We start from the raw sequence: 20959 nt of genomic DNA, 5'->3' as shown, positions 1-20959 counted from the left end.
CAGCAACCAGTGACCAGCCCCCAGCGCCACGTGGAAGCGATGCTGCGCTTGGTAACTAAGGTAAATATCGGGTAACCAACCCGATATTTACCATGATTACCAGCGCACACCGCTTAGCGCTGGCTCCCTGCACAACTAGCCACAGTACACATTGGGTTAATTACCCGATGTGTACTCTGCTACGTGTGCAGGCAGCAGAAGCCGGCTTCTGCGGACGTTGGTAACCACGGTAAACATCGGGTAACCAAGAAGCCCTTACCTTGGTTACCCGATATTTACCTTCGTTACCAGCGTCCGCCGCTCTCACACTGCCAGTGCCTGCTGTTCCCTGCACTCCTAGCCACAGTACACATCGGGTTAATTACCCGATGTGTACTGTGGCTATGTGTGCAGAGAGCAGGGAGGCGGCACTGACAGCGTGAGAGCGGCGGACGCTGGTAACAAAGGTAAATATCGGGTAACCAAGGTAAGGGCTTCTTGGTTACCCGATATTTACATTGGTTACCAGCGGCCGCAGAAGCCGGCTCCCTGCACATTCAGTTGTTGCTCTGTCGCTGTCACACACAGCGATGTGCGCTTCACAGCGGGAGAGCAACAACTAAAAAATGGTCCAGGGCATTCAGCAACAACCAGCGACCTCACAGCAGGGGCCAGGTTGTTGCTGGATGTCACACACAGCAACATCGCTAGCAACATCGCTGTTACGTCACAAAAGTTGTTCCTTAGCAGCGATGTTGCTAGCGATGTTGCTTAGTGTGACGTGGCCTTTAGTCACGTCCTCCCACCCTGCTAATTGAAAAAAGAAGGCTATCCCCGATAATTGCCATTGTGCTGACGTACCCGACGCCACTTGTTCTTTGAGCCGAAGCAAAAGTTCCGTCGTCACTTCGGTTCTTGCACGGTCGCAGTTATGAACGGGCCTACCCTGGATTAGTGAACACCACTCCTCCCAAGCCTTACCATAGACCTGCCAGGTAGCCGGTGTAACGGAGGCACGGATTAAAGGCATCAGTGATTGGCTACTGTGTCCCATAGGGATGGAGGACATGGGATACCCTCTGGATGCGCCTTTGGGAGATGGTCTGTGAAGGCCTGCCAATCGGAACATAAAAGAGAGTTAACAAGGTTATCGCCTATGTCCGCCGTTAGTTGAGCTCGGCACCAAAGGTTGTGTCTCAGACATAGAAGTGCAAGCCTGCGTAACAGAGCCTGTAAGGGCAGCGACGCAGATGACATGTGATTTAAGCTCTTCGCCGTTATTGGATTTTTTGTTGGAAATCGAATGTTTGAGTTTTTTAGCTGATGACCCCATAACTCTATGGACAATACTATTGTGAAAATTTCTAGCAGGGCTGGATCACTCCCCGAGCTTGATGTGGCCCACAGATCCGGCCAGCTGCCGGTACACCACTGCTTCTTGTAAATTGCCGCAAAACTCTTTTTATTACGTCCTCCTACCGTGAGACCTAGGTCCGTGCTTGACGTCTCTTTAGCCATGACGCAGGTATGGCCATTGATGGATTGAAGGAATGTTTTCCAGACTAGTAAGTCTGCCTTCATTGAGCGAGTGAGCCTGATTCTATGGCCTGCTGGGAAATGCCCTTTGTTGCTAACGCTAAGCGCCGAGAGAAGGCCCTGCCGACGGGCATTACGCGGCTGGCAAATGTCAGCAGACCCAGCAAGGACTGCATCTGCTGGAGGGTAACCTTTTTCGCCTCGCAGAAAGCCTCCAGCATATGCAGTGTTCTCTGAATTTTTTCTGTTGGCAGGCGAAAAAACATTGCGTTAGTGTCTATCTCGATGCCGAGGAAACGTAAGACGTTACAGGGGCCGACTGTTTTTTCAGGTGATAGAGATACGCCAAAGCGCTGAGCTATAAATTTAAATTTTGTTAGGAGGAGGGAGCAGAGTTTCGAATTCACAGGGCCGACGAATAAAAAATCGTCGAGGTAATGGATCAGGGAATTGCTGCCTGTTTCGTAACGGACTACCCAGTCCAGGAACGAACTGAACAGCTCAAAGTAGTGACATGAAATGGAACATCCCATTGGCAGACACATATCGTAATAATAGTGTTCGTTTACCTTGCAACCTAGCAGGTGAAAGCAGTCGGGATGCATGGGTAACAGGCGGAATGCCGCCTCTATGTCGGATTTAGCTAGCAGGGCATCGGGCCCCGCTGCGCGGACTAATTCTACTGCTTTGTCAAAAGACGCGTATGTTACCGATGTTTCTTCTGGGGGGATTCCGTTGTTAGCCGAAGCGGCTTTTGGGTGGGACAGATGATGGATTAGCCGATACTTTCCAGGTTCCTATTTTGGAATAAAGCCTAACTGGGATATCCTGATATTTTGAAAAGGGAATGTTTGAAAGGGGCCTGCCATTCGTCCTAGGTTAACTTCGTTTCGGATTTTTTGGCGTAAGATGTCGGGGAATTCACAAGCGGATTTTAGGTTATTCGCCACGGTTGGTGTTCTACTAAGTTTGAAGGGGATAATGAAACCGTGTGTAAAGCCGGAGTGCAATTGCCTTGCAGCTTCTTTATTAGGGTAGAGGTTTAACCAGGGGGCCATTGCGGTTACGCTCACCGGGGTTCTGCCTTGTAGGTACCCTGTTTGCTGGACGGGTACACCTTGCTGCTGGGTGTCCTCCACAAGCAGAGCAGTCGTGTCTGTATCTGCATGACGCGTGGAAACGGCAATTTCCCTCATTAAATAGCCAGCAGGGCCTGTTTTTTCGTACGACCACTGAATGTTGGGCTGCAGGGTAGTTAGTGGTCGTAGATGAAAAGGGGGGCTGCTTCTGTGACAGCATCAGTCTTAACCACACATCTGTCGCTTTAACTCCCCAGGCTAGGCTGGGTTGCAGGGCCAGCCTCCTCCGGAACTCCTCATCATACCGCCGCCAGGCCGATCCGCCATGGGCCTTGCATGAGTTATATATCAGATCCTGATATATATATATATATATATATATATATATATAGCTCAGAGCAGCGTTCCGTATGCTTCTGGCCCATAATACAGACTAAAGCCCGCTTTACACGCTGCAATGTATCTTACAATGTGTCGGCGGGGTCACGTCGTAAGTGACACACATCCGGCATTGTAAGTACATTGCAGTGTGTGACAGGTACATGCGATTGCGATTGCGATTGAACGTTAAAACATTCATCGCATATACATCGTACCTGTCTCTAGAATTGCACGTTAGATTGTTCATCGTACCCGGGGCAGCACACATTGCAGTGTGTGACACCCCGGGAACGATGAACAGATCTTACCTACGTCCTGTGGCTCCCGGCCCACAATGCGGAAGGAAGGAGGTGGGCGGGATGTTTACGTCCCGCTTTGCTCCACCCCTCCGCTTCTATTGGCCGGCTGCCGTGTGACGTCGCTGTGACGCCGAAAGTCCCTCCCACTCCAGTAAGTGGACGTTCGCCGCCCACAGCGAGGTCGTATGGACGGGTAAGTATGTGTGACGGGGGTTACTTGTATGTGCGGCACATTCAACAAATTAAACGTCCTGCACATACGATGGTGGCGTTGCAAATCGCATACGAAATCGTATGCAAAATTGCAACGTGGAAAGCAGGCTTAAGACTGCGAAAGCCTGTAGCCAATTATTCATTGTCGGCGCTATTTTCGGTCTATTTCTGTCGTATGAACGGTCGTTTGTTCTCCTTTCTTTATCTATAGTCAGTTGGTCGGGAGATAATAAGGACCATATGTCAATATAGTCATTATTCTAAATTTTCTCTCTTGTCTCCTGATCTATGTGTGCACCTAGGGGGCTAATACCGCAGAAGAACGCATCCTTGTGAAGGCTCGCTAGGCTTGCTAGCTGAGGTGTAGCTTTATCTTCAGGTGAAGTGCTAGAGCGCGTCAGTTGTTCAATTAATGCCGTAATGGTTGATGCTAGCTCGTTCCCCACTGAGTTATGCCCGATATTATGTACAGTGTCGAGAGCATTGGCCTTGGAGAACTCACCGCTGTATGATGCAGGAGGAGCGACACCACATGATGGATGGACTCCGGCTCCCACTCTGATGACGGAAGGAGGAGCGACTCCAGGTGATGGATGGACTCCGGCTCCCACTCGGGTGACGGAAGGAGGAGCGACTCCAGGTGATGGATGGACTCCGGCTCCCAATCGGGTGACGGAAGGAGGAGTGACTCCAGGTGATGGAGGAAGTCCGGCTCCCGCTGGAATGATGGCTGGAGGAGCGGCTCCTGGGGATGGAGGGACTCCAGCTCCTGCTTGGACGTTAGTCTGGTAAATTTCGACGGACGCCCTGGGAGATGACTGGTCTCCCTGGCTGGCAGCCATGGATGCAGCTCGTGACAGCTGGCGTCTGTCGTGAGCCCGGGCTTGTCTATTGGGACTCTCGGATGCGTCGGACCATTGTGATGATGATGGCGAACGCCATCTCGAAGACCGCGATCTGTGGCGGCTCCTATGGGAGCTGCGTCTCTGGTGGTAATGTGCGGATCGCCTTTTAGAGGGATGTGGGGAATGGCGTTGGGACTCGTCAGAGGAGGATGGGGAGGACCTGTAGCGCCTATGCCTACGCCTGCTGTGGCTATGGGGTGCGTTGGGGGCGACTGAGGGGACGTTAAAACGTGTACTAATTGGTTCGCAGGGCGGGTTATGGACCGTAACTAAGTGGTTTTCGCTAGTTAACATTGGGATGTGTAATGATTGGGGAGAGTTAGTGGGGATTATATGATTAGTGGGGTGCTGAGCATTGCTGGGGGGCATTGTATAATGTTTATTAATGGCTGTGTGAGGGGGGGCTGTTAGTGGTGATGTGTGTGGCTCTGTGGTGATTGGTGCACTGTCACTCTGTGTAACGTTGCAGCCCTGCTGGAGGAAGCTCTCATCGGTCAGGAGAGACCGAGAAGGGCGATCTGCAGTTGTGGCCAGCACACTGGAAACCTCCGCTTCCTGTGTAGGCATCACAACGGTGCCTGCCGGAGGGGCGGAGCCGGTAGGAGGGGAGGTGCCCGCCTGCTGGCAGTGCAGCAGGGTAGTGGGCGGTGCCCGGGAATGATGCTGCATGGTTGGCGGAGCCAGGACGCTAGGCCTGGAAAAGGAGGCGGTGACTCGTCTCCTGGCTTTGGATCTATGGAGGAGGCGGGGCGCTTCCACATGGGGAACAGCTTGCGAGGCCCGGCGCCGGTGATGCAGGGGTTCACCGGTGACTCGGAGGCGCTGAGGGGGGCGAGGGCAGCGCTTGGAGCGCCTGCCTCCCTGGGCCGGCTGCTCACTGCTCATGGTTTGGGCTGAGGACGACGATGCAGGCTGCGTGGGTGAGGGGCGAGCGATCGGCTGGAAGGAGGTAGGATATGTGGATGGGATCCCGGGGGAGCTAGTGCTGGAATGTGGGGCTGCAGGTGAGATCTGTGAGTTCTGGGCAGGCTGCTCTATAGGGAGGTTAGTAGGGGCTGCGGTGGGGGCCAGTGAGGCCTGGGCAGACTGAGTTATGGGGAGGCCAGGAGGGGCTGTGGTGGACGGAGCCCCAGGGATGGATAGTATCTCCTGAGAAGACGGAGAGGGCGCAGGGAGGGGAGCGCTGAGGGTAGTAATAAGGGCTTGAAGCCAGAGCTCACCTTCCTTTGCCGCTCTCTGCTGTAGGGCCTCCATCAGGGGGTCAGCCATGACAATAGCTTCCATGGGGTCCTCAGGAACAATAGGAGACAAAAGCTTCGAGTGGGGCAACCAGAGGGAAAGAGGAAATCACTTACCCCGGGCACTGAATTTAATCCCTGTAGGTGTGGCTGGACCTCCCTTCCCCTGTGATCCCGTTGGTCAGCTGGGCAACCCAATTAGTAGCTCACCTAGGGAATGGTGGAAAGAGGGGATATGGGCAAGACCATAGTCTCCTTTAGCATTGGTCAGGTGGCCTCCACAGTCAGAGGCACGTTCCTTAAAGGGAACCTGTCATCAGAAATTTAGCTATAAAGCTAAAAGTTCCCCCCTCTGCAGCTCCTGGGCTGCATTCTAGGAAGCTTCCTATAGTTTTTTTGGCACCTTTTATACCAAAATAAACACTTTGTAAACTGGTACCTTTTCGTATGCAAATTTCTAAAATCGTCCATGGGGGCGGGCTGCCTGGGGTCCGTTGCTGTCCTCCTGCAGATTTACGCCGCCCCCGAACGCTGAATTTCAAAAGCTCAGGACACCGCCCCTGGGTGCCCGTGGTCCCGCGCATGCGCTGTTCCACTGTAGCGGTGCCGTGCACTGCGTGCACGTGTGACCGCTAGTGACGCTTTGCGCGGGCATGAGGTTATGGGCGGCGCTGTGAGTGTCATCAGTTAGTGCCGCCCATAACCTCGTGACCGCACTTTCCCCTATGACTCCAGCGTTATGCGCAAGCGCTCGCTGGCCTGATGCCCGGACGTCCCCTCCTTCCCATCTATTTCCTGCTGCTGAGCAGGATGGGACATTAGGGAGTGCAGAGATCAAGCTCAGGTGAGAGTTAGAAGGTGACCCCATTCTCCTCTCCCTGATGCCAGGGCCTTCCGTTGTATTTCTACCCTGGTGTTTCCTCTGTGTTACACCCCTCGCTGGCAATCCTCTTGTAATAGCATGAGACCTACAGGCACATTGTGACCGAGATTCTCATTGACTTCTATTATGCTCGTTATTATATATATATTATGACTTTGGCCCAAAGGGGAATCATATGCAAATCAGGGCTTCTAGTGAAACATTGGCATTAAAATCAATACATTCAACCACTTTTTTTTTTTTTTTAGAGATTGTGTAGGAAGCTATTACATGTTCCCATCAGTTGTTGCCAGTTGGATGTCTACCTAGAGAAAATATAGTTTGTAAGTCATAAATTCCTGCAAAATCTTTTATGTGTGTCGTCTATCAATATCAAACCAACAATTTAAAACTAAAATATTTCACTTATGTAAATTCTCAAAAATATACCTGTATTTGGACATGGCAAACAAATAAGGCATTGCACTAGAAACACTGCCCAATGTCTTTACATTAGAAATTGTCTAGAAAAGATTTGTTGGTTTTTTTTAATTAAATTTTGTAAGTAAAAATTGAGTCAAATAGACAGAATGCAACAGCAAAAAAGCTTTTATTTATTCAGTGTATGTCTACACAGACATATTTGCCAGAATGGTGTTTTTACAGAACAAAAGACATGCAATATATATTCACACATTTTCTTTTTCATAATACTGTAAACTGCAGTTCACATAATGAACAAAGCAAGAGCACTTGGTGGAGTAAAGGCAGTGTTTGGTGATCAGCAAAAAACATTGTTTCTAGTTCTCTATCCCAAGAAATCAAATGTAACGGAACATGTAAATAGTATTTTGCAGTTATTTTGGGCTCTATATTAAACATTATAGAACGTATTATCCAACTTTTTTCTTGGTTTAGTGAAATGGAGAAGATAATTGAGGCATGCAGGCAACAGAATACACACAATGAACTCTAACACTTGTAATGTTTCAGATGGCCGTCTTTTAACCACCTTGACAGCCTACAATATCTGCCTTTATCTGAACTGAATATATGCTTTAATTTTCACTATATAACTGCTAACAAATCATATTAATTCTTGAATCAAGAGGTAAGATCAGACCATCCAAGATCATCCATGGCTCCGTTTTATCAAACAAGTAATTGACTACCCTATATTACTATTTGCAATGTTAAGGTCCAATACACATTAAAGACTAGATGACCAACTCATGTGTATGTGAACCACCCAAAAAATGGTGTAGATACATTGGGCATGATGAATTTCAATGCTTCATACTTGATAAGCTGTAGTAAGGTATTTTACCAAAAGGTGTCTAAGGTGTATGGGCACCTGATGGGTGATGACTAGAGATGAGCAAACCCAAGGTTCGGTGTTCGTACAAAACACAGACTTTACAAAAAAAAAACAGAGTTCAGGTTCAGAGTTTGGATGCTTAATGTATACAAACCACTCATACGAGCATCGCCACTTGCAGTGTTTGAACGGTTTACACTGGTAATAACAACAGCAAACAAAAAAACATGGAAAAACCCAGCCCACCCCCCTCACGAGTGTTCTGCTTATGGCTTGGTGCATGTGGACGGAGATCCAAACTGCCCAATTTGTGATTTTCATTGGGGTTCAGGTCAAGTCCGGGTTCCAAACTTTATCTAAAGTCCTGCTGAACCCACCGAACCGAACTTTCAGGGGTGCACTAATATCTAGCGATGACTAAACAATTGTTCCGCCAATTGTTTGGCCAACACCCATCTTGGCTGTCTCTACCCTACACAGAAGTGCTCGCTCAGCCAAACACTTGTGTTCTTCATGAGAGAGCTATGAAATATGTCTGGCGGCAGCTTATCTTCAGGAGAGAATACGATCGGCAGTCTGATATCCAAACATGGTAGATCAATATTTTCCCCAGAAATTGTCAGGGGCTTGCTTCCATACACATTATACTATTAATTAATCCCATCAATAATGGCGGGTTCAACCAGCATTAGTCTAATGTGTATGGGGGTGTGACCAGATCTTGGTTACTGATCTGATGACCAAATGACGTGATAAAAATGATGCCTTTTGCTATACGATACTTTTTATTGCTCTAAGTCATCAACAATGGAAAAAGTAGTATGTTTTCATATAGTCTTAATAACAAGTTCTTAACAAGTTTGTCCTGAGTGCTATGCAAACTTAGGTGTCTCCATGGTAACAAACAACAAGCAAATCATGTAGTCTGATCCTGCAGGCAAATTGCTTTCTATCTATCCTCTGCTTCCTGCTCACATGCCCATTATATGTTAGGAAGAAGTAAATCAAATCGGAGAAAGTCCAGCACTATTTTTTATTAGCAACTATGTTTCAAGAGCTTCATGTTGTGTTTACAAATAAACTGTTGTTGGATTCTAAACTGTTCTTTTTTTTCATTTGTTCTTTGAAACTATATTGGATGAATATCTGGCTGGCGAGCTGATACATTCCTATTGTCTTAGGAAGAAGTGGATAAATGGAAGGGAATATAACTGCAGCATCAGACTAAACAGGGTTTGTTTATGGTCTGTTACCATGAAGAACATAGTTCTGTATCTCCGCTGGAGGCACAAAGCAGGGGGACATCTTTAATAAAAAACTATTTGCACTCTGTTTTCTTTTTTCATTGTAGAAATGGTGTAGCAATAAAAAACAAACTTGGTTGTGATGATGTACACAAAGGCAAGAAGATTGCTCCAGCCCCCAAGCACTAGGCATAGCTCAGCTTAGCAGTTTTACTTCTGGTGTTCTATTACTTGATGTCACCAGTACAATTTGTTGGTATTTAGCTATATTAAAAGGGGTTGTCCACTGCTTTTACATTGATGGCTTATCCTTAGCATAGGTCATCAATGTCTGATCGGCCGGGGTCCGACACCTAGCACCTTCACTGATCAGCTGTTCCAGGTTGTGGCAGTGGCAGCAGGCAGCAGGCAATGCTCAGTTCCGGAGCTGCTCCGTCTTGTGATAGCGGCCGCGGCTGGGTACTGCACATCTGCCTCCTATTGATTAGAATGGGAGACGGATGTGCAGTACCCAACCGCGGCCACTATCCGAAGGTGGCACAGCTCCGGAGCAGAGCCTTTTTGTCTGCCTGCTGCCGGGACCGAAAACAGCTGATCGGCGGGAGTTTGGGGTGTTGGACTCCGACTGATCAGACGTTGATGATCTATCCTAAGGATAGGCCATCAATGTAAAAGCAGTGGACAACCCCTTTAACTTATAAATGTACATTTGTTTTCATAGGACAGTGATATTTTATAACATGCAGATTTGTGAGTTACTATTGCTATTTGTTCAAAAGCTAAAACTTATTCAAGGTAACTATAATCTCAATATGCTTCTAACCTGTTAAATATCTCTTGGATTTGGAGATTCAATAAACAGCAAGATTATGTCAAGAATATATTTACTGAAAATATTCCATCTATGGCTCCTTCACACATTTTACAGTGTAAAGTGTTTTTTTAATTCATTTTGTGGCATGGTGGACATAGATTTTTCTTAGCATTTTTCAATATTCCCTACAGAATATAGTTGCAGAGAACCATAACAAAAAGCCAATGCGAGAGATATTTTTGTTCTTTCACATGACAGCATTTGGGACACTGTGTTGCATTAGAAATTTAGAAGCTACAACCAGGCATGGAACATGAGTGGAGAGTAAATATAAAGGAAAGATTTGTTCCTCTACTGTGTTGAACCCAGCCCAGGTCTTAGCTTAGAAATACTAATACGAACCCAAATGCGAGTGTGTAATAGCACCCTAACGAGGCAACTTGTAAGTTCTCCAAAAAACCCACTGAAAAATACTACAAATAATGCCACATTTTTAACGCAATGCTAAAGTCCAGTCCTAATTGTTTTCTTCCAATAAATTTATGTAAATTTAAAAACACATATCATTAAAGGGAATGTCCATGTAACTAACAAGTCACCGGTATATATATTTCTCTGGTTAAACTTTGAAGCTACAAATGTTACATGTAAATGTTTCTCCAAAATGAAAATTAATACAAATAAATATTAATATTCTATTTATTAAATTCCAAAAGTCTACTCTACCCTATGGACCAATATGGACCAGTTGTGCAATTGTTTAGGTCACTCACGTGAGGGACACATTGTGAGTGATCTGCCATTGCTTCCTTGTAGCTGATTTTCTCCAGTTGTGATGACGTTTCTCTAGAATGAGGCCATGTTATTTTTGAGATGTAACAATATTAATTTCAATAAATTCTTGTCTCATCTACAGTAATGCAAATCAATGAATTTTGTCATTGTCATGATTATTTATGGGACTTGAGTACTCAGCTTAGTCTTATTATAGTGTTCCCTAAAATTAGTTCTTCGGCCTCCTTTGCCTTCGTGTCTGACAATAAACTATCTGGCTTTCCTTAAGTATACCTGGGACAGATGTACCCATTGCAAATGAAGTGATGCAAATGTATTATTCAATAATTACATCGGTATTGTGGCTTCATTCATAAGAGAAGCTACAATTGGATTCAGACACCACACTGGACCCATACTAAATCATTTGCTTTCATCGGCTGCTTTTGATGTTTTGAATACAAGAATAGCCATGTATGTTGTGCTGTTATTGCTGTCAAATGATCTCCGAACAAAGTCTCTGATTGCATAGTTTACTTATTCCATGGCTGGAGAGTAATATTTTGAAAATTGTACAGAAAGCCAATCCTTATTTCAGTGCATGGTGTCCCAAAATTGCTAAAAACCCAACTGAAGTGGACCATCCTGGAAGCTCTAGAAGACTATCTGGCTGCCTTATAGATGGTCATTGGCCCATCACACCAACTGGACCCCATTTTTCAAGTCACTTGGCTTAAATGGAAGGCAAGTAGAAATCCAATGGTGTCGAATAATTGTGGGCACCAATTGGGCTCTAGTCTATGAACACTCAGATCTAGTTACTGGATATATTACTACAAGGAAATATCACTTTCTGCTGACTTCCTCACAGGCTGCATTCTACATGGGATGAAAACACTGCCTTCAGCTCCTAAGCCTTAAAACTATAAATATCATTCTCGCATGTAATCCCCAACTCTAAATATACTAAATAATTCCCACACACATAAATAAATCACAAAAATATTTCCCGCAATCTTCAATTCTCTGTCTATATCTGTTCACTATTAGGCACTCATTGTGCACCTTATGTTCTATATATATTTATGTAACAGTTATCATCATTTTTTGCAGATACAAATGTTATATTAGTATTGCAATAAACTACAAAAAAAATATTAGAAGCAAAACAAAACTGTCTTGGGAACCCAAGGCAGACAATTTCAAAGCCTAACTACTTCATCAATCCTTTGGACTAAACTACATGGTAATTTCTAGCAGCAAGATCCAGAAGTTGCTTCTAACCAATGTCTTGATTTTGGAGCTCAATTAAAGCCTGTAACAGATGAGTGGAGTCGTGTGCCGTTCCAGAATTAAACCTGGTCCGGTCTGACAACGTCTGCCATGCTTTTGCTGCTGTTATAAAGTACTCATATAGCTCGCCTAGGTATTACTATTCTTTGCAGTACACACCCATAAACTTCAAATGACTCTCAAACCAGCTAGTAAATTCAAATAACTAAAATTAATAAAAGCTAATCATCGTGAAAGCAGTTTTCAGAAAATACAGATTCTCATGTTTGTCGGAAGTAAAAAAATCCAACTGTGCTTTCCTCCTTATAACCTGAAAAAATACAGTGTAAACACTAAAAAAGCAACACTATTTGTGCTAGCTATAAAGTGGAGTTTCTAACTACTAACTAGCCATCAGATCAAAAACCATTCTATATACTTTATAAATAATTGCCTTTAAATGTTTCATTCTAGTGTCCATTATAAAATTGTCAAGCAATGTATATGCACTCACCATCTGCAGTTTATTAAAAAAAAAAGAGGGAAGGTGCCCCATGAAAATAATGTGAATGAGGTCCCCTCATTGCCCTAAAGCAGTGGTCCCCAACCTGTAGCTCGGGACCCACATGTGGCTCGTGGGCCTGTGATGTGTGGCTCGCAGCTGTCTGTTAGACCAGGTGCTCATGTACCAAGCAGTCAGACAGCTATGAAGAGCAGGTCTCCGGATAGTGACTTTTGTGAGTAGCTCCAAATATAAGAGCAGATCTGAATTGGGTAGGCTAGGATCCCCTGGATCTCGATATACTTCCTTATTGTGCTTTGGCTGTCAATTACCAGTAATGGGGGCTCAGAGTGTCACTGGTGTGAGGGGGGCGGGAGCTAGATGGGGCTCATCACGCTCTCTCAAAGCTGAATGTGGCTCTCAATGTCATAAAAGTTGGGGACCACTTCCCTAGAGAATGTGATCAATATCCAGGAAGGACAGTTTGAGGCTTGATGCAATTCCCCTACAATTTCAGCATTAATCTCAATTGGTTGTACTTTGGCAATACTAAAAGGCTTTGGGAACCCTAAGCAGGCATATGGCCAATGTTGGATTGGATTGCCAAGAGCCGACTAGTAACATTGACTCTTAAGCCCACTGTTCAGATACATGCAAATATTACACTATCCTCAGTCACAATTTGGCTACTTCTATATAATGATAAACTAGATAGTTTGTTGAATGAATGAATGATAAGATGCTGCCTTTGTATGTATGTAGTGAATCATGTGTATTGTGCATATTACTGCTCATTTAGAAGGGTGAGGGTCCACTCCTGCACAGTGGTCCATCAATTTTTCACCCATTCACATGTGGGCCAGTCTGAGCCTGGATTCAGCATCCTAGGAGTGGACACAAACAGAAGAGGGTCCCTGTGCAAGAACAATATATGGACCCTTGCCGCTCATCATTATGCACAATTCCACCTGCTATGGAGGTGGTTGTGGGCCCCATAACCTCTTGGGCCCATGCGCAGCTACAAAGATCACACTATTAGGGAATGACCCACCTAAACCTGACATTGATACTCTGGACCTATATTTACGCTGCTAGTAAATATACACAAATGTAAACAGTTCTATCTTAATCTTGTTATAAATGGTCAGGTGATTGCAGTCTTTTCAATGCAAGCTCATTCTCTATAACATGGTGCTTGGAGTGATTACTGCCATCACACGTGACCAATGCCATTTTAATATTACAATCTTTCTGCCCTCCATTCTCTTCATATATATATACTTGCATTACTTCCAACAGCTCACAATCACTTTGCTCTACCAAATGCCATGTGTAAATATCTTGGCTTTTAGGGGATAGTCCAGGGATATAATCATAGATACTGTATATATCTGCCGCATACGAGGGGTATGTGCTGACTTTTTTTATGATCACGTTTTTAGTTTTTCGTTAGATACTTTATAGTATGATATATAATAGTATCGTATGTATTTCAGTGTAACCACCCAGGCAAGCCACAAAAACGTAATAATATTTCAAGATTTATCCTAAATGAGCGCATAGGTGATTATTCTTCAGGAGCATCCTAGTATTTCTATAAAAAGTACATTTTTTTTTCTAACTATTTTTGCAAAAAGTAGACATTTTTTCATCTATGTCCCTTTTTCTGGATGAGTCCACACAATCAGACTGTATATTGGCTAATTCCCTCTGCTCAGAAGGTGCTGGGGGCTCTGATCTAAACACTGGAGCGACGCTTCCTTTTTTGGCCAGGGTGCACTTCATTTATTTTAAAACTCTATCCGCGGCAGCTCTAAAAATACCATACATCTGGTCGCTTGGCACTCTGCTTATTTTTCTGCTCGGACTGTAGCTCTGTGTTCAATCTCACATCAGTATCATCAGAACAATAATCTCTTCACAAACTTGTATTTAATAAACCTCTTTGGCGTCAGGACTACTTTTTGCAGCCTCGTAGTGTATATCTTGGGCAGAGGATGTATACAAGGGCCTTGGTTTAGCACATTTTATGTAATCACTATCACTCTTGGACCCCACATCTTGGGAGGGTAACCTACAGAAGATGATATTCTGACTATATCATGGGCCTGTAGCTAAATGGTGTCACTAAAATCCTTTTGCTCTAAGGGTTTAATCTTTGTTATTGAGCAAATGGCTCTTTATGGGTCTTGGAAAAGCTTCTGTTTTCTTCAATGTGCATGAAGTTAATGTATAAACCAGCAGGGACTAATACTAACGTGGGAAGACAGGCCAAAAATATTCCCACAATATTGATAAATAGTACAAAACCTATTTTATCCTCATTATTTCAAGGACTTTGGACACATTTGATGTCATTTTCCTGCTTAAAACTTCACATTCTGGTGGCTACATATCGACACATATTTATATTCTTCAGTTTGAATAGATATCTTTAAATTTTCATTTCTAATATGTTGTTTCTTTTTTTTCTTATCATGCTAAACAGATGTCTGCTGTATTGTAGCATGTTTTAAAGTAAAAATTCGGTGTTGTGGACTTTTTTGGGAGTTGTCTGTCCCCATTTTTACAATAAGTTAGAATTTTTAGACATTGATAGCATGGGCATGTTTCTTGCACAGAGGCTTGTCCTTCTTGGAGTAGAATGGTTGCCCTTCCAAATTCACATGGCAAACCTAGAATAAAAAAATAAGAATTTTTTTTTACAGTATGACACACTGTTTGCATATACGTTCATTATATATATATATATATATATTCAAAAACAGGAGGACAAAAAGTGGCTAATATGCAAAAGGTAACAAGTATTTATTAAATAGTAAGCAATTCATTACAAGAAAATATCGTGGAGAAGATGGAAAGGCATGACATCAAACTGGCACAGTAGATAATATCACAATTAATACAAAATACTGCACAAATGGCTGGAATGGTAAAATGCAATACAATAACAGCATAAATACATGGTCAGTCTAGAGAACATACCCAGTACAGCCAATTTAACCAGGAGTAGAAAAATAAAGTGCCAGTAGTGCAGAGGACAGAGGTCTTGATACCCCCCTAGGAAGGGTAACGCGCGTTTCGCGTGTAAGGAGTAACACGCTTCATCAGACCGTGAGGGATATGGTTTTCTCCGTTACCGGAAGTGCTAAATAGGCCGGGTGACCAGTCACATGATCTTTACTAGCCAATGAATGGTAAAGAAGTCGGCGCATGCGCGGTCGGCGCAGGCGGCCGGGGGTGCGCGCACGGCGTCAGGCAGGGCGCGCACGAGAGGAGACATGGCTCCCAATCCTGCACGCCGTTACCTGGGAGACGCCGTCGGGCAAGCCAGGACGCCAAGCGCGGACCGCGCATGCGCACAAACACACCATCCACGTCGGGAAGGTAACAGCTGAAACTAATGTGCTAAGTATATAAACATAGATGATACCCGCCGGGCAACAACAGTAGGCCACATAAAAACGTATCAGAGTTGGTCCAATCAAAGAGTGAGAATAAATGCATACAATAGTGGGCATGATGTTAGATGTCCGTAGCGAGTACACATACAGAGTCCAAAATACTCAGAAGTAGATTCTTCAAACCGACAGTGGTGATTGCATGCCGATCACACAGGACGGAGAAAAAGAACTATGAAAAATAGAAAAATAAGAAAAAATTAAGAACAATTAAAAACATAAAATTCTGGAACATGTGCCAGTCCTGGAAAATAAAGGAAAGGCAAATGCTCCAGAAAAAAAGGGAAGGGAGGGAGGGAGGAACTACAAGAAAGGGGCAAAGCTAAGGGACTCATTCAAGCCAGCTGGGGTCATGGAACCCAGGATGGTAATCCACTTTGTTTCCTTCTGGGCAAGAATTTTCCTAATATTGCCACCTCTGCTGCCAACATGAATTACATCTATGCCCTTAATCATGAGTGACTTGCTGTTACAGTCATGATGGCTACGAAAATGTCGGGGCAGGGTTTTAAGGGTAGAAATATCCACCACCGTCTTGGCCGCACCAATGTCCCTCACATGTTCACGGACCCTAGTTCGAAGTTCCCGTGAGGTCAGACCTATGTAGACCTTCGGACAGCCGCAGGTGGCATAATAAACCACATTCGAGGTCGCACAAGAAATGTAACACCTGATGTCAAAAGTGCGGCTGCCATCTACAGTTATAAAGGTCTTGCTGCGGGAGACATTGGTGCACGCAAGACAGTGGCCACATGGGAAACAACCATGTAAGGGGGCAATTTGGCCAAAAGGATGGGACACAGCTGGAACATAGTGACTGCGCACAAGATAGTCCTTCAAATTCCTGGAACGTCGTGCCGTCATAAGTGGATGGTCAGGTAAATGGGAGTTCAGGCTAGGGTCGCTCTTCAGGATTGGCCAGTATTTGTTAAGAATATCGCGCATAGTTTGCCACTCATGATTAAATGTTGAAATAAAACGAACCTCTCCGAACCCCCTATCCCCTCGACCAGAGGACTGTAGGAGCTCCCGCCTCTGGGTATTCCGAGCCCGATTGTAACCCTTTTTAATGGAGCGGTGACTATAGCCCCTAGCAACCAATCTAGAGGTAAGATCTTCAGCCTGGGCCTTGAAGTTGTCAGAGGTAGAACAGATCCGCTTCATCCTGAGAAACTGACCAACCGGGATAACCTGAATAGTACTAGAAGTGTGGGAAGATGAAGCGTGTAGAAGGGAGTTGACCGATGTCGGTTTCCTAAAGACGTCAGTCTGTAGTTGCCGACATGGGTCAACTCCAATGGAAATATCTAAGAAATCAATCTGCTGTAAATCAAATTTAAATGTGAGTTTGAGATTAATGGAATTCTGGTTAAGTATTGCGCAGTGCTGGATTAGATACATCGATGATGTGTTTATTCTTTGGCAGGGTACAGCGGAGCAGCTCACCACATTTATCGATACACTTAACCAGAATTCCATTAATCTCAAACTCACATTTAAATTTGATTTACAGCAGATTGATTTCTTAGATATTTCCATTGGAGTTGACCCATGTCGGCAACTACAGACTGACGTCTTTAGGAAACCGACATCGGTCAACTCCCTTCTACATGCTTCATCTTCCCACACTTCTAGTACTATTCAGGCTATCCCGGTTGGTCAGTTTCTCAGGATGAAGCGGATCTGTTCTACCTCTGACAACTTCAAGGCCCAGGCTGAAGATCTTACCTCTAGATTGGTTGCTAGGGGCTATAGTCACCGCTCCATTAAAAAGGGTTACAATCGGGCTCGGAATACCCAGAGGCGGGAGCTCCTACAGTCCTCTGGTCGAGGGGATGGGGGTTCGGAGAGGTTCGTTTTATTTCAACATTTAATCATGAGTGGCAAACTATGCGCGATATTCTTAACAAATACTGGCCAATCCTGAAGAGCGACCCTAGCCTGAACTCCCATTTACCTGACCATCCACTTATGACGGCACGACGTTCCAGGAATTTGAAGGACTATGTTGTGCGCAGTCACTATGTTCCAGCTGTGTCCCATCCTTTTGGCCAAATTGCCCCCTTACATGGTTGTTTCCCATGTGGCCACTGTCTTGCGTGCACCAATGTCTCCCGCAGCAAGACCTTTATAACTGTAGATGGCAGCCGCACTTTTGACATCAGGTGTTACATTTCTTGTGCGACCTCGAATGTGGTTTATTATGCCACCTGCGGCTGTCCGAAGGTCTACATAGGTCTGACTTCACGGGAACTTCGAACTAGGGTCCGTGAACATGTGAGGGACATTGGTGCGGCCAAGACGGTGGTGGATATTTCTACCCTTAAAACCCTGCCCCGACATTTTCGTAGCCATCATGACTGTAACAGCAAGTCACTCATGATTAAGGGCATAGATGTAATTCATGTTGGCAGCAGAGGTGGCAATATTAGGAAAATTCTTGCCCAGAAGGAAACAAAGTGGATTACCATCCTGGGTTCCATGACCCCAGCTGGCTTGAATGAGTCCCTTAGCTTTGCCCCTTTCTTGTAGTTCCTCCCTCCCTCCCTTCCCTTTTTTTCTGGAGCATTTGCCTTTCCTTTATTTTCCAGGACTGGCACATGTTCCAGAATTTTATGTTTTTAATTGTTCTTAATTTTTTCTTATTTTTCTATTTTTCATAGTTCTTTTTCTCCGTCCTGTGTGATCGGCATGCAATCACCACTGTCGGTTTGAAGAATCTACTTCTGAGTATTTTGGACTCTGTATGTGTACTCGCTACGGACATCTAACATCATGCCCACTATTGTATGCATTTATTCTCACTCTTTGATTGGACCAACTCTGATACGTTTTTATGTGGCCTACTGTTGTTGCCCGGCGGGTATCATCTATGTTTATATACTTAGCACATTAGTTTCAGCTGTTACCTTCCCGACGTGGATGGTGTGTTTGTGCGCATGCGCGGTCCGCGCTTGGCGTCCTGGCTTGCCCGACGGCGTCTCCCAGGTAACGGCGTGCAGGATTGGGAGCCATGTCTCCTCTCGTGCGCGCCCTGCCTGACGCCGTGCGCGCACCCCCGGCCGCCTGCGCCGACCGCGCATGTGCCGACTTCTTCACCATTCATTGGCTAGTAAAGATCATGTGACTGGTCACCCGGCCTATTTAGCACTTCCGGTAACGGAGAAAACCATATCCCTCACGGTCTGATGAAGCGTGTTACTCCTTACACGCGAAACGCGCGTTACCCTTCCTAGGGGGGTATCCAGACCTCTGTCCTCTGCACTACTGGCACTTTATTTTTCTACTCCTGGTTAAATTGGCTGTACTGGGTATGTTCTCTAGACTGACCATGTATTTATGCTGTTATTGTATTGCATTTTACCATTCCAGCCATTTGTGCAGTATTTTGTATTAATTGTGATATTATCTACTGTGCCAGTTTGATGTCATGCCTTTCCATCTTCTCCACGATATTTTCTTGTAATGAATTGCTTACTATTTAATAAATACTTGTTACCTTTTGCATATTAGCCACTTTTTGTCCTCCTGTTTTTGAATGTTGCCTGTGGTGTGCATCTCTTTCCACGGTTTATTCTCATTGCTTTTTCCGTGGTTTTCTCCAATTGAGATTATGTTTTGTGCCTAATGGATTGCTATGGTATTTTATATATATATATATATATATATATATACATACATACTATATATATGTATATATATATATATATATATATATATATATACTGTATATATGTGTGTTATGCTAATAGAGTTATCGGTGCAATAAGTTATAATTGTTTTTCATAGAAAAAAAGATAAAGCCATAAGTCTGAGTAGGTTGTCTGGTTTTTAATTTAATTTTCAAAAATGCAATTTGGGCATTAGGTATCAGACACTAGCTGTATGATTTCAGCCATGTATGTTTGACTCTGAAACACTGAAACCTGCTGGGGAACAAGCCATACGGGAGACCAGTAAGAAAGGCCGGTCCCCGGCGGCTTCTCGCCGCCTACTGCTGGTGACAGACAGATCTCTCCCTATTTATATACACAGGAAAAGACTTATCGCTCCAGGGGAGTGGATAGAGAGAAGCCACCCAGGCCTAGCCTTTTTGACTAATGTCCCATGCAGCTTGGTACCTGGCAGCTTTTAAAGTATCTTTTGGAAATGCCGCAGTGTTTGCCGCACTGACAGATTTTATTAATCAATTCCCTTTCATTAACACAAAAGTGTAGGAACCACCTCAGCACATTTGTTACACTTCCACTACTGTTTTTGGGAGTGAAGACACTGATGAGACAAGAAGGTTACAGTAGATATTCATTTTACACATTAGTTAAAAATTAATGTATTTTATAATAGTTTTTCCACTTTCAGGAAGGGGGACTCCAAAAGCTATAAAATATTTAAAATAACAAACAAAGCAGGTAGTCTCCCTCCCTGAATCCAGCTCCGGCTGCTAACTGGGTCTTCATATGTTGGTTATTGCAGTGAAATAATATTAACAGCGCGCACCACCGGTGTAGTCTGTGACTGACCTCGGCAAGTCATTCTGTGGCTCGGTGCTTGGCTACAGTGGTGATGTGAACTGTCAAGATGACGTCATGCTGCAACCAAAACACCAAGACTTGAGCAGAGGCAGAGAGCCGGCGCTGCACCCAGGAAGGGTGAGTACCTCTTCTGTTTGTTATTTTAGATATTTCGCAACTTTGGGTCAATTTTTATGAAAGTGTAAAACCTCTTTACGTAGGTAACTCCAAGTAAGTAGATATTCTGCTTCTAGTGATGGAGCTGTCTTAATAATGAATGGTCCGTGCACAGACCAGAATACATAGACTGATCGCAGCTCTCCTGACCAGGACCAGCATGTGGCAGCTTCATATATCTCTATGAGACCATCACTCCTGGGTCAGGAGACTCCTGGCCAATCTGTGGCATTGCATTCTGTGGATGGACTGGCTACGGGTCTTCTGTGTCGAGCGTGACAGCCTTATAGAAATATTTGAAGCTGTCAAATTTGGGTCGGGAAAGCCCTGGCCAGTCTGTGCACAGAATACAATACAACAGACTGGCCAGTGGTCCCAAGCATGATATCCTCAT

At 44.7% G+C, this 20959-nt stretch overlaps 1 protein-coding gene across 7 annotated transcripts in view; it reads right to left on the bottom strand.

Annotated features, from left to right (window-relative positions):
• Window positions 1–7104: 7104 nt before the first annotated feature.
• The window catches only part of LDB3 (LIM domain binding 3), a 282469-nt gene continuing 268614 nt past the window's right edge, over window positions 7105–20959 (bottom strand). For 3 of the 7 annotated variants that reach the window (XM_075348991.1, XM_075348993.1, XM_075348992.1), the window contains one exon: window positions 7105–15091. In XM_075348991.1, the coding sequence (XP_075205106.1) occupies window positions 15002–15091 (90 nt within the window). In that variant the 3' untranslated portion in view covers window positions 7105–15001. The remainder of the gene's footprint in view (window positions 15092–20959) is intronic. The other 4 variants (XM_075348997.1, XM_075348996.1, XM_075348995.1 and 1 more) reach the window with 3 other exon arrangements.

Source organism: Anomaloglossus baeobatrachus, chromosome 5 (assembly GCF_048569485.1).
Source record: "Anomaloglossus baeobatrachus isolate aAnoBae1 chromosome 5, aAnoBae1.hap1, whole genome shotgun sequence".
Classification (NCBI taxonomy): Eukaryota; Metazoa; Chordata; class Amphibia; order Anura; family Aromobatidae; genus Anomaloglossus; species Anomaloglossus baeobatrachus.
The sequence above is the reverse complement of the archived record's forward strand: the minus strand, read 5'-3'. Positions and strand labels throughout refer to the sequence as shown.